Here is a 13,369-nt window from a genome sequence, read left to right as displayed (position 1 = left end):
CCCCTCCAATGAAAACTCCTTTGTCTGGCTTCTCTGCCCTCACTGCTCAGCTATTGTAGAATACAGAAGGATTTGTTTGTCTTGACTAGCTTTGGCATATGTTATTGCACATTGTAGCTGAACAAGCAATCTAACCTTATCACCCAAAGTAAAGGGTTTTGAATTGGCAAGAATTATTTTATCTTCAGCATTTCTCAATTTTGATTTTAGTATGTTTGTCTATGCAACAAGCAAGTCATTAAATTTTGCATTGCTCCTTTCCAGCTTGCTCAAATAATTTTCTTTAGCCTTCAATTCTTCCTTGGAACCTTCAAGCTTTGATTTTAGCCAAGTAGCTGAACTTTTCAAACTTAGCTGGGGTGTCTGCAATTTACCAAACAAATGCCATGAAACATTTGATCTAAGCCATTTAAGGCTTGCGGTTTAAATTTTAAAGCAAGTGGTTTAAATTTTAAGCATTGTGGTTTAAATTTAAAGCTTAGTGGATTAAATTTCAAACCTAGGGGTTTAAAGATACTTGGTTTATAATTTAAGCTTAAATGAATAAAAATTTATAAATTGTGGTTTAAATATGATGTCATTTAAGCTTTGTGGTTCAGATTTATAAATAGTGGTTTAAGTTTTAAGACATTTGGTTTAAAATTATAAAAATTTTATATTAGATTCATACATTACATTATATAGATTAAAATAGAGTATGTTTATAATTTAAGCCTAAATGAATAAAACTTAAACCTTGTGGATTAAATTTTGATGCCATTTAAGTTTAGTTGTTCATATTTTAAGATATTTAAGACTTGCGGATTAAATTTTAAGGCAAGTAGTTTAAATTTTAAGTCTTGTGGTTTAAATGTAAAGCTTAATGGTTTAAATTTCAAAACTAAGGGTTTAAATATACTTGATTTATAATTTAAACTTTGGTGGAGATATCAGCCCTCTTGAAAGGCTGTGGTACGAGAGTTTGAGCCTCTCATATGCTCATTTGTAAATCTTTCATTGTTATTAATAAAGTTGTTCTTGAGAAATTTCATTATTGGATTTGGAAACTAAGATATAATTGTTATTACCTAAGAAAGATCTATCACATTACAAAAATTCTTATGCAAAGAATAACATCTATTTACTTTTGGAAGATCATGAACTATTTTTATTATATGTAATAAAAATGGTAACTAAAAACTATTATATGATTCTTTACAACTCTCTTGAAAGTGCATTCTTAATTCCTTTTATGGATATGTCATGAGTAAGTGAGTTTTAGCGATTTTCTTTGTTTCCCAACTACACAATATATATACTTTTTGCTATTCATTTTCTTGGTCTTATAGAAGTGCAAGATGGTACTTCATTGATTATGCAACATAGAGCATTAAGCTCTTCCTGACTCCAATCTGCAGAATACTTTGCATTCAGCAGCAGAAACTCAGATTCTTTCAGCTCTTTATCAAGCAATCTGACCTTATCACCCCAAAGTAAAGGCTTTTGAATTGGCAAGAATTATTTTATCTTCAGCATCTCTCAAATTGGATTTTAGTTTGTTTGTCTATGTAACAAGCAAGTCATTAAATTTTGCATTGCTGCTTTCCAGCTTTGATCTCAGCCGAGTAGCTGAACTTTTTAAACTTACCTGGAGTGTCTGCAATTGACCCAACAGCTCTTTTGAAATTCCCATTGAAACCACAGCCATATTATCCACCACAAACAATTTTTCCCGAACATCTTCTGTTTCATCTCCCATGCAGTATACTTGTTCTTCTGATGAGACCAGCCTTTGCTTTAGCACTTCTTCAACTTGTCTTATTTCTGTCATTTTCTTTTTGAGATCCATTTCTCTTGCCAAAATTATTTCCAGCATCCTCAAAAATATGTCTTTGTTGTTCAGCACATTGAATCCTAATTTTAAGAACAATGTTTTAAATTATGAAAGTATTAGTTTAAATTTTTAGACATTGAATGTTTGAGGTTTAAATTTTGTTGTAAAATAACATTATTATCTTCATCTTCACGATAAAACATCTTTTGCATTACTTTGATTCTTCTTATTGAGTCACAAATATTATTGTCACTTAGTTTTGCAAAAATTGTGTTTGCCTTGAGATGAGTGAAGTTAAGGCAAAAAGTATATTGAATTGATTTTTTTTTTTTAATTTCTATCCAAGATAAAGCAATAAGCTCTCATGGTTGTGTTATTTTTTATTGCAGGAAATGGATAAGATAATGTTATTTGTAGTTTTTAACGGAAGATGGAATGCAAACAACAAATACATTGATCATGAAGTGAAAATATTGATGGTGGAAAAGGATATCAAGTATGAGGAATTGGTAAACAAGATATACAAAGAGCTCAGATTGAATGAAAGATTGATTTCAACAAACTTGATTTTTGATGCAAATATGGATACAAGCAAAGGAATGAAGATAGAAAGTGATGAGAATTTACAAGTTTATCTAAACTTGAACAAGACTGTGGAAGAGTTGAAAAAATGTCCTCTCATCGTTGAAGTAGAACAGAGAAATCAAACCATTTCTTTGCCAAGAGAAGCTAGCATTCCATCTACTTTAGCAAGCAATGCAACAAGTCACAGTTTGACTCTCACAGACCCCAATACGAATACTGCAAGCACTAGCAAGATGAAGAGCGCCTCAACACAAGAATCCAACAAATTTACAGAACACGGGCAAGAAGCTCAATCACCTCTGCATGTGTTGCCGAATATGGAGATTGAAGACATAAGACTCAATTATGTTTTCAAGAAAAAGACTGATCTAAAACATACACTTGCGAAAATAGCCATCAAGAAACACTTTCAGTATAGAATTCAAAAATCATGTTCAGAAGCATTTTGGGCAAAATGCATAGATGAGAATTGTGGCTGGTATGTACGTGCAAGAAGCTCAAAAGTATCAGACTACTTTCGAGTTATCAAATACCATAAACACCACACATGCTCCTTAAATCACAGAAATTTTGAAAATAGACAAGCAAGTGCAAAAGCCATCAGTAGTTACTTCAAAGAGAAGTTTCGTGACCAGGATCAACCTATCGACCAAGGCAAATAATAAGAGACATGAGAGATGAACATGGGGTAGGTGTAACATACAATAAAGCCTGGAGAGCAAAAACACTTGCAGCTGATGATGTTAGAGGGTCAAATGAGGAAAGTTATGCATTGTTGCCTTCATATTTGTATATGCTACAGTTGGCCAACCCAGGAACTATCACAAGAGTATGTAAAGATGAAGAAAACAGGTATTAATAATATTTATGATTTGCATTCCTACATTAAAGGCTTTACTGATTACAATCCATATCTTACATCTCTAGGAATTGGTTGTTTTTTTATTTAAATTTTACAGGTTTAAATACATGTTTATTGCTTTTGGGGCTTCATTAGATGGATGGAAGCAATGTAGACCAGTTATAGTGGTAGATGGAACATTTTTAAAGACGAAATGTGGAGGTACACTGTATGCAGCTTGTGTTAAAGATGGAAACAATCAAATTTTTCCGCTCGCCTTTGGAATTGGGGATTCAGAAAATGACAATGCATGGATATGGTTCTTTACAAGACTAAAAGAAGCAATAGGAGATCGAGAAAACTTGTGCATAGTATCTGACAGGCATAAAAGCATCAAAAATGCAGTTGAACAAGTGTATCCTGGTGTATATCATGGAGTTTGTCTTTATCATTTGAAGCAAAATCTGAGGACTAAGTTTAGGGGATTACATGTGCATGCCATATTTGAAACTGCTTCAAGAGCGTACTCAGCTCAAGAATATTATTCTGCCATGGCTGAATTACAGAAAATTAGCCCTGAAATGACCACTTATCTTTTGGAAGCAAAACCAGAAAAATGGGCTCGGCCATTCTTTCCAACGAAAAGGTATAACATTCTTACAAGTAACATTGTCGAATCTATAAATGCAGCAATTGTGCATGCGAGAGAATTGCCTATAACGTCGTTAATAGAAGCTATAAGAGAGATGCTTCAAAGATGGTTTTCAACAAGAAAAGAAGCAGCAATCAACCAATTTGTTGAGGTGACAAAATGGGCAAATGATGAAATGGAGATCAAACTTGATGTGGCATTTCTAATGAAGGTATGTTATTAAAGTTACATTTATTTTCTTTTTGTTCGGATTTTAATTTTATTGCTTAATAATTGTATTGTTTCACAGGTAGATGTAATTGATGCAATGAAATCTAGTGTCACATATGGTGATCGAGTGTTTGTTGTCGACTTGGAACAACATATGTGCACATGTAATGAATTTCAACTAGAGGGAATTCCATGTGCACATGCTATTGCAACAATTGAAAGCAAGTACTTGGATAAGTACAAATTTTGCTCAAATTGGTATAAAAATTCTGTTTTGAAAGAGACATATGCAGGATCAATTAATCCTCTTCCAGATAAAGATGATTGGAGTGTCCCAGATGAAATTATAGGAGATAGCATGAAAGCTCCAAAATTCAAAGTAAACACAAGGACGTCCCAAGAAAAAAAGAATTCCATCAACAGGAGAATTCCATCAACAGGAGAGTTTCCCAAGCATGTTCGAACAGTCAAGTGTGGAAATTGCGGAATATTGGGGCATAATAGAAAGAATTGTAAAAGCCAACCAATTCTAAAAGAAGGATAACATTGAGTTGTGAATTGCATACATATCATGATCATTGAGATTGATTATTATCCTTGAGTACAGTGCATTATGCATGAAAGCATGAACTGTTGTTATCTGTTGCAGTCTAAAGACTATAAAGATGCAATGTTATACATATTTGTTGCGTTGTGGACTTGTGGATAAGAATGCTTATACATTTATTAAAGTACATTTGTTTTTTATTATATTATTATCTATTTAATTTATGAAAAATAGGAATTGATATTAGTGAGAGATGAATTTGACAGAAAAAGGTTATAAAAGATGGTAGATTATCATCTTTAAATTATGACAAATTTATCAGTTAATCTTATTTATTTAAGGCTTGCGGTTTAAATTTCTAGGCAAGGTGTTTAAATTTAAAACATAGGGGTTTAAATTTTAAGCTTAGGGGTTTAAATTTAAAACATAGTTTGTTAAATAGAGTTGGATTATAAATAGAGCTTAATGGATAAAAATTTGATATTATTTATCCTTGTGGTTCAAAATTTAATTCCATTTAGCCATGTGGTTCAAAATTTGAAGCCATTTGCATTGTGGTTTAAAGTTTTGTGAAAGTGGTTTACATTTAAACCTTAGTGGTTTAAATTTAAAGCTTAGTGGTTTAAATTCTTAGGTAAGGGGTTTAAATTTAAAGCTTAACGGTTTAAATTTAAAACTTAGTTGTTTAAAGACACTTGGATTATAAAAATAGCTTAATGGATAAAACTTTTAATTTTGAGATCAAAATTAGATACCATTTACCCTAGTTGTTCAATATTTGATGCCATTTGGTTTGAGGTTTACATTCTTAGGTAAGTGGTTTAACTTTAAAGCTAAACGGTTTAAAATTAAAGCTTAGTGGTTTAAATAGACTTGGATTATAAATAGAGCTTAATAGATAAAAAATTTTAAATCGCAATTAAAATTTGGTGCCATTTTCCCCGCCGCGGCGCACAGAACCTTTAGACATTAGAGCCGCGGCGCTCAGAATGAAACAAAAAATAGCAATTATTTGTCACTGGGCGCCGCGACTCTAATTGATATGGGCCGCGGCGCACAGTCACACCTAAATATAAAATATATAATTTTTTTTTTTTTTTTTTTTGCCACTAACAACTTCTGGTCTAAAATTTTTGACGAATAAAGAAATTAGGTTTAAATTTAAAAATAATTGGTTAAATAGAGTTTGATTATAAGTAGAGCTTCATAGATAAAAATTTGATACCATTTAGCCTTGGGGTTTAAAGTTTAAGGCAAATGGTTTAAATTTAAACTTTAGTGGTTTAAATTTAAAGCTTAGTGGTTTAAATTTAAAACATTGAGGGTAAAAGAGACTTGGATTATAAATAGAGCTGAATGGATAAAAATACATAAATTTTGGATCAAAATTTTATAATATTTATCCTTGGGGTTCAAAATTTGATGTCATTTAGCTTAGGGGTTCAAAATTTATAAATTGTGGTTCAAAATTTGATTCCATTTAGAGTTGTGGTTCAAAATTTGATTCCATTTAGCCATGTGGTTCAAAATTTGATGCCTTTTTTATTGTGGTTTAAAGTTGTAGGCAAGTGGTTTAAATTTAAACCTTAGTGGTTTAAATATAAAACATAGGGGTTTAAATTTTAAGCTTAGGGGTTTAAATTTAAAACATAGTTTGTTAAATAGAGTTGGATTATAAATAGAGCTTAATGGATAAAAATTTGATACCATTTAGCCTTGTGGTTCAAAATTTAATTCCATTTAGCCATGTGGTTCAAAATTTGAAGCCATCTGCATTGTGGTTTAAAGTTTTATGAAAGTGGTTTACATTTAAACCTTAGTGGTTTAAATTTAAAGCTTAGTGGTTTAAATTCTTAGGTAAGGGGTTTAAATTTAAAGCTTAACGGTTTAAATTTAAAACTTAGTTGTTTAAAGACACTTGGATTATAAAAATAGCTTAATGGATAAAACTTTTAATTTTGAGATCAAAATTAGATACCATTTACCCTAGTTGTTCAATATTTGATGCCATTTAGTTTGAGGTTTACATTCTTAGGTAAGTGGTTTAACTTTAAAGCTAAACGGTTTAAAATTAAAGCTTAGTGGTTTAAATAGACTTGGATTATAAATAGAGCTTAATAGATAAAAAATTTTAAATCGCAATTAAAATTTGGTGCCATTTTCCCCGCCGCGGCGCACAGAACCTTTAGACATTAGAGTCGCGGCGCTCAGAATGAAACAAAAAATAGCAATTATTTGTCACTGGGCGCCGCGACTCTAATTGATATGGGCCGCGGCGCACAGTCACACCTAAAAATAAAATATATAATTTTTTTTTTTTTTTTTTTTGCCACTAACAACTTCTGGTCTAAAATTTTTGACGAATAAAGAAATTAGGTTTAAATTTAAAAATAATTGGTTAAATAGAGTTTGATTATAAGTAGAGCTTAATAGATAAAAATTTGATACCATTTAGCCTTGGGGTTTAAAGTTTAAGGCAAATGGTTTAAATTTAAACTTTAGTGGTTTAAATTTAAAGCTTAGTGGTTTAAATTTAAAACATTGAGGGTAAAAGAGACTTGGATTATAAATAGAGCTGAATGGATAAAAATACATAAATTTTGGATCAAAATTTTATAATATTTATCCTTGGGGTTCAAAATTTGATGTCATTTAGCTTAGGGGTTCAAAATTTATAAATTGTGGTTCAAAATTTGATTCCATTTAGAGTTGTGGTTCAAAATTTGATTCCATTTAGCCATGTGGTTCAAAATTTGTTGCCTTTTTTATTGTGGTTTAAAGTTGTAGGCAAGTGGTTTAAATTTAAACCTTAGTGGTTTAAATATAAAACATAGGGGTTTAAATTTTAAGCTTAGGGGTTTAAATTTAAAACATAGTTTGTTAAATAGAGTTGGATTATAAATAGAGCTTAATGGATAAAAATTTGATACCATTTAGCCTTGTGGTTCAAAATTTAATTCCATTTAGCCATGTGGTTCAAAATTTGAAGCCATCTGCATTGTGGTTTAAAGTTTTATGAAAGTGGTTTACATTTAAACCTTAGTGGTTTAAATTTAAAGCTTAGTGGTTTAAATTCTTAGGTAAGGGGTTTAAATTTAAAGCTTAACGGTTTAAATTTAAAACTTAGTTGTTTAAAGACACTTGGATTATAAAAATAGCTTAATGGATAAAACTTTTAATTTTGAGAACAAAATTAGATACCATTTACCCTAGTTGTTCAATATTTGATGCCATTTGGTTTGAGGTTTACATTCTTAGGTAAGTGGTTTAACTTTAAAGCTAAACGGTTTAAAATTAAAGCTTAGTGGTTTAAATAGACTTGGATTATAAATAGAGCTTAATAGATAAATTTTTTTAAATCGCGATTAAAATTTGGTTTAATTTTAAAGTTTAGTGTTTTAAATTTAAAGCTTAGTGGTTTAAATTTAAGACATTGTGATTTAAAGAGACTTGGAATATAAATATAGCTTAATGGATAAAAATTTATAAATTATAGTTCAAAATTTGATTCCATTTAGCCATGTGGTTCAAAATTTGATGCCATATGGTCTGGGGTTTAAATTTTTAAATAAGAGGTTTAATTTTAAAGTTTAGGGGTTTAAAGTTAAAGCTTGTTGGATTAAATTTAAAACATTGTGGTTTAAAGATACTTCGATTATAAATATATCTTAATGGATATAACTTTATAAATTATGAATCAAAATTTGAATCCATTTAGCATTGTGGTTCAAAATTTAAAACATTGTGGTTTAAAGAGACTTGATTTATAAGTAGAGCTTAACAGATAAAAATTTATATTTTATTTTTCAAAACTTGATGCCATTTAGCATTGTGGTTCAAAATTTGATGTCATTTAGTCTTGTGGTTCAAAGTTTGATGCCATCTGGATTGTTGTTTAAAATTATAGGAAAGTGGTTTAAATTTAAAGGTTAGGAGTTTACAATGTTTCTTGTTCAAGAAAAATAATTGCTATTTAAATTTTTAGACAAACGGTTTACATTTAAAGGTTAGGGGTTTAAATATAAAACTTAGTAGTTTAAATTTAAAACATTGTGGTTTAAAGAGACTTGAATTATAACTCATATGGTAAAGATTAGTACCACTTGGGAAGTAATTCTCATTATGGTAAGTTTATGATATCAAGCACAAAAACTCAGAGTTCCACAACTCTTGATTTCGAGGGTCAGTGAGCAATAAAAACATTCTTAAAACAAAAAGTATTGAGAATCATATTTTGTTGTTGTGATCATACATGACACAAGTTCTCTGCTGGAGTTTCATGACCGTGCTTCCTCTTGTACCCATGATCCCAAAATTCTAAGGCCATCTTCCTTCTCATATCAACAATATTGTTTGGACCAATTTTGAATGGAGACATCCCCATCATTAACAACTCAGCCATTTTTATCACGTAAATACCACAATCAAACCTGCAAATTGGTAAAAACAAAATTCAACAGAAAAAATTGAGGAGAAAAAAAAAACCCAGCATACAAAGTAATTGAATCTTAACAAACTCACGTGTTATTCTGAAAAGGAGTTTCAACCCATGAGAACCTAAAATCCTCGCACATAGGTGCATAATGTTTACGTTTTTCATGGAAGCCCAAATAATCCAAAATGAATGGAAGAATTCTGCAATATTTCTTCACGTGTGTTTCAACATCTTCGTTATTGGGACTATTAAATGAGTCATAGATATAGATAATCTTTTTATCTATATGTAAAACTCCTAAGCTCCAATGATTTAAATAAATCCCCCTTCCTTGTGGAATAAGAAATGGCATGAAAACAAAGTCAACTTCAAACCATGACTTTCCAAATTTCAATATTTTTCCCAGAATGAAATCAATAATAGCCTTCATTTTGGGACATGGATGCTTTATCCTTTTATGTTGATCATTTTTTTTTTACATCTGAAATCATCTTCCTTAAATGAGCTTCATCACAACTAATTAGGGTCATGTAGTGATCAAAAACACAACTTGTTGTAGTACATTTCCGAAATGAAGGATAACAAGTATGAGACAATGCCTTCTTTCGCAAATAGTAAAAAGATATATCAATATGCTGCAAAAAAAAAATATAAAAAAAACATAAAATATATAATCCAATTATAACATAACAAAATTGAAAATGAAAACAATCTAAAGTATGTACAATATAATAATAAATGCTAGATAGTATAAAATCTTACATCGTTATTGATGAGACCTTCTGCATCACACAAATCAAAGAACCACTTTTTGTTGTCAATTTCTATTCCTCCCAATGATAAAGGTGATTTTAATTTGGCATGAAATGCAGCATATGGAGATGATTTACTTCTACAAAATCAACAAACATTTATAAAAAGATATATATAAAATAATAAAAAAAATTGAAAAGAAAACACAAACACAATTCATTTACCTTTTCTTATTCATACCATGAGTGTACCACTCCAAGAAGAAGGAAATTGCTTCTGGAACAGGCATAACTTCATATTCACTCTCAAATGGAAATCTGCCTAAGAAATGACAAGTATTCTTTGCTTCTGTAGAGTTCACAGAAGAACAAAGCAATTCACTTGGTTCCACAATAGTTGTCATGGATGGTGGGGAAGCCATGATTGCACTTGAATCATCATGATCACTTTTCATTTGCTTCACTTCTTTTACTTCTTTTTGTTCTTCTGTTCCTCTAAAGTTCTTTGCAATATTTTCTTCCTTTTGATAGAATTTTTCATTGACAACCTACATATCAAAAAAATCAGCAACTACAATTAAAAAAAAAAAAAATTAATACATGTTTATGCAAGTATCATCAAATTCAAAGTTTATACTTGTGGGGCACTTTTTACATTTGACAGAAAAGGAGGAATGCATTTTGGATTGCTAGGAACAATCTCGCCAGTTGATCTCAACAGTGTAGAAGGTTTTTTTATTTTCTCTAAAATTTTAGAAATATTTGGTGGTTGCTTGCCATGTATGCTCCTCTTATTATAATTTTCTCTTTGTTCAATAGGGGCATTGCTTGCAAAATTCATGCATTCCTACAAATAATAAAATATGAAAGTTAAGAACATGATAATTAAATGAAAATTAACACAAAACTTTATTGAAAAATAGATAATATTTTAAATTTGTACCTTTGGTTGAGGAACACATTCAGGACTACTTAGAAGTATTTCACCACTTAACAAATCATTTATGCATGCTTGCAAATCCTCTTGAGCAGATAACTTTCTAGTTTTCTCTGAAACTTTGGAATCTTGCACATATTTCAAACGTTTTTTGCTTCTCTCTTTCACTTGTTCTCCTTCTTCATGTTTGCATTTCTTTAAATCATTTTGTTTCACAAATTTCTTAATTAGTTGTTCATAATCTTCTATTTGTTTCTTCATGGCATCTGTATCTTTCGTTCTCTCATCAATTTGTGCCATGCATATATTAATCTGACCAATTCCACTTTTAATTTCAACAATATCTTTTTTTATTTCAATGATCTCCTCTTTGAGCTCCTAGGAAAAAAATCATAGGTGATAGAACAAATTAGAAAAAAAAAACAAAAAAACAAAATATACTAAAATATAAACCGTAAGTCCTAAACAAAAATGAAAAAAAAAAAGAACATACATTATTAAATTATGAAAAATAGTAGATAATATAAATATACCTTCAATATTGAAATAATTTCTTCATCAATTGAGCTACTTTTTGTCTTGTTACTCATCATTGAGGGGGGATTGTTTGCATCCATGTATATTCCTCTTTCAAGAATTACTATATCAGTAAACATACCATTAAGGTGTAATGACTCTTTTTCCGCACTAGATGGAGACAAACAAACATAATCAACCTATATACATAAAAATAAGAAAATCAATGAACAAAACAAAATTGTTAACAGTACAACAATTGAAATTAATTGAAGAACAATACTAAAAATATAAATATATATATGAATACGTACTTTTGATTTTTGGAAAACTTTAGACCAAATTGATCGGAGATTGTTCACTTTAGTTGACTTCCAATTTAAGATTCTAGGGATTTTTGAACTTACACGAGCGCCAAACAAAGATCCCAATGATGGAATAACCTCATAACCCCACACTTGGAAAGCCACAGGGAAGCCGCACAACTCATAATTGTTTTTTTGCAAATCCAAAACACTTGAAATACTCCCAATAGTTTCATTGAACGAACGACGACCCCATGGATAATTCTCAAACTTTTGTTCATCATCAACCAATTTCAAAACAAAATCATCAACAAACCTGTCACCTCTTTTACTTTCTAAAATGTTTTGCACAATATGTACTTTAGCTATCTTAACGGCATCTTCGTCATCTATTTTTGAAGACATGAGAAGGTTTTTCAAGTCATTTCTTGAGATTGATAATTTCCCAGAGAAGTACTTTTCTATTAATCTATTGGGTTGACCACTATGATCAACATCAGTAGGAAGCTGGGAACAATTTAGACCAGTTATTAGAGCAAATTCTTCAATTCCAAACTTTGCTCTTTTCCCTCCAAAGTTCATTCGGATGTCTTGTCTACTAGAGCTACCGTCCTCATGAAGAATTAGAGAATGAACAATCATGGAACAAACTTTTAGGTTACTATTAATATCTAAGAGAAATCCCAAGCATGAATCCTTTAACTTTTCAAATTGAGCATTAGTTAGAGAATTCTCGATACAACGGAAATTGAGTTGATGATCTTAAAAATTAACTTTCATTTGATTCTTAGCAAAAATCAGCTTATTTGAACTTAAATTCTGCACATAAAAATAAAAAAAAATAGAAAACAAATAATTAAATCAAAAACATTATCTTCTTTTATTTTTTAAAGCAAAAAAAGAAACATATATAAACAATGTAAAATTACCTTGAAAACATTCAATTTTTTATGATAATAACCTGATTTCCTATTCTTCTTCGTGATACGAGCTTTCTTTGCCATATCTTACATAAAAAACAAGCAAAAGATATAAACAACCATGTTTTTAAAATAACACTTCCAGCTTTAAAATATATATATATATAAAAAAAAAAGAACAAACAAAACACATAATATTGAAGACATTTTCATACATTTAATCATGGAATTTAATGTCCTATAAATATAATAATATTGAATCAAAATCGCATATTCTCAGGATTATACAAACTGCAATTTAGTTAAGACATTTTGTCAAACACTTACAAGGCATGAAAATCAATTCAACAAAAGAGTAATAAAATCCTTATTCTTAATACTATACAATTGAATTTCAGTTGAAGTATTTTGTCAAACAGATACAATGCATGATAATGAACTAAAATCAAAGCATTAAAATAATCATTATTGGATGCATGGATAAGTTAAGTGAAACAATGAATACATATATATATATACAACGAAAAAAAACATAATATATTTTACAGTTACTTGCATCTATTAACATTGTTAAATTTTAATTTTCAATTAAGATTGCAAAAAAAAAACACAGAATAAATTTGCAAGAAAACATTGAAAATACCTTGTTAGAAGCTCAACTTCAGCTCAAAATCCTCTAATAGCTTCGAATATGGACAATCAAAAAAAGAATGGTTGTCCTCATAAAGGGAGGGTCAAACCAAAGCTATAAATGAAATGTTGAAAATGGAGAAGAAGATAATGAGTTTAGAGCTAAGAATGATTTGGGAAAACACTGAACTTGGGTTTGTGAAAACACTGAAAATATAATAATAAT

The 13,369-nt window shown here is 30.0% G+C and overlaps 1 protein-coding gene across 1 annotated transcript; it reads left to right on the top strand.

The window, feature by feature from the left end:
• Positions 1-3,068: 3,068 nt before the first annotated feature.
• LOC133796285 (uncharacterized) lies at positions 3,069-4,810 on the top strand. The gene is made up of 4 exons (XM_062233758.1): positions 3,069-3,250; positions 3,358-4,102; positions 4,181-4,480; positions 4,751-4,810. The coding sequence occupies exons 1-4, from the start codon at positions 3,069-3,071 to the stop codon at positions 4,808-4,810; spliced, it is 1,287 nt and encodes a 428-aa protein (XP_062089742.1).
• The last annotated feature ends 8,559 nt before the right edge of the window (positions 4,811-13,369 follow it).

Source organism: Humulus lupulus, chromosome 8 (assembly GCF_963169125.1).
Source record: "Humulus lupulus chromosome 8, drHumLupu1.1, whole genome shotgun sequence".
NCBI lineage: Eukaryota > Viridiplantae > Streptophyta > Magnoliopsida > Rosales > Cannabaceae > Humulus > Humulus lupulus.
The sequence above is the reverse complement of the archived record's forward strand: the minus strand, read 5'-3'. Positions and strand labels throughout refer to the sequence as shown.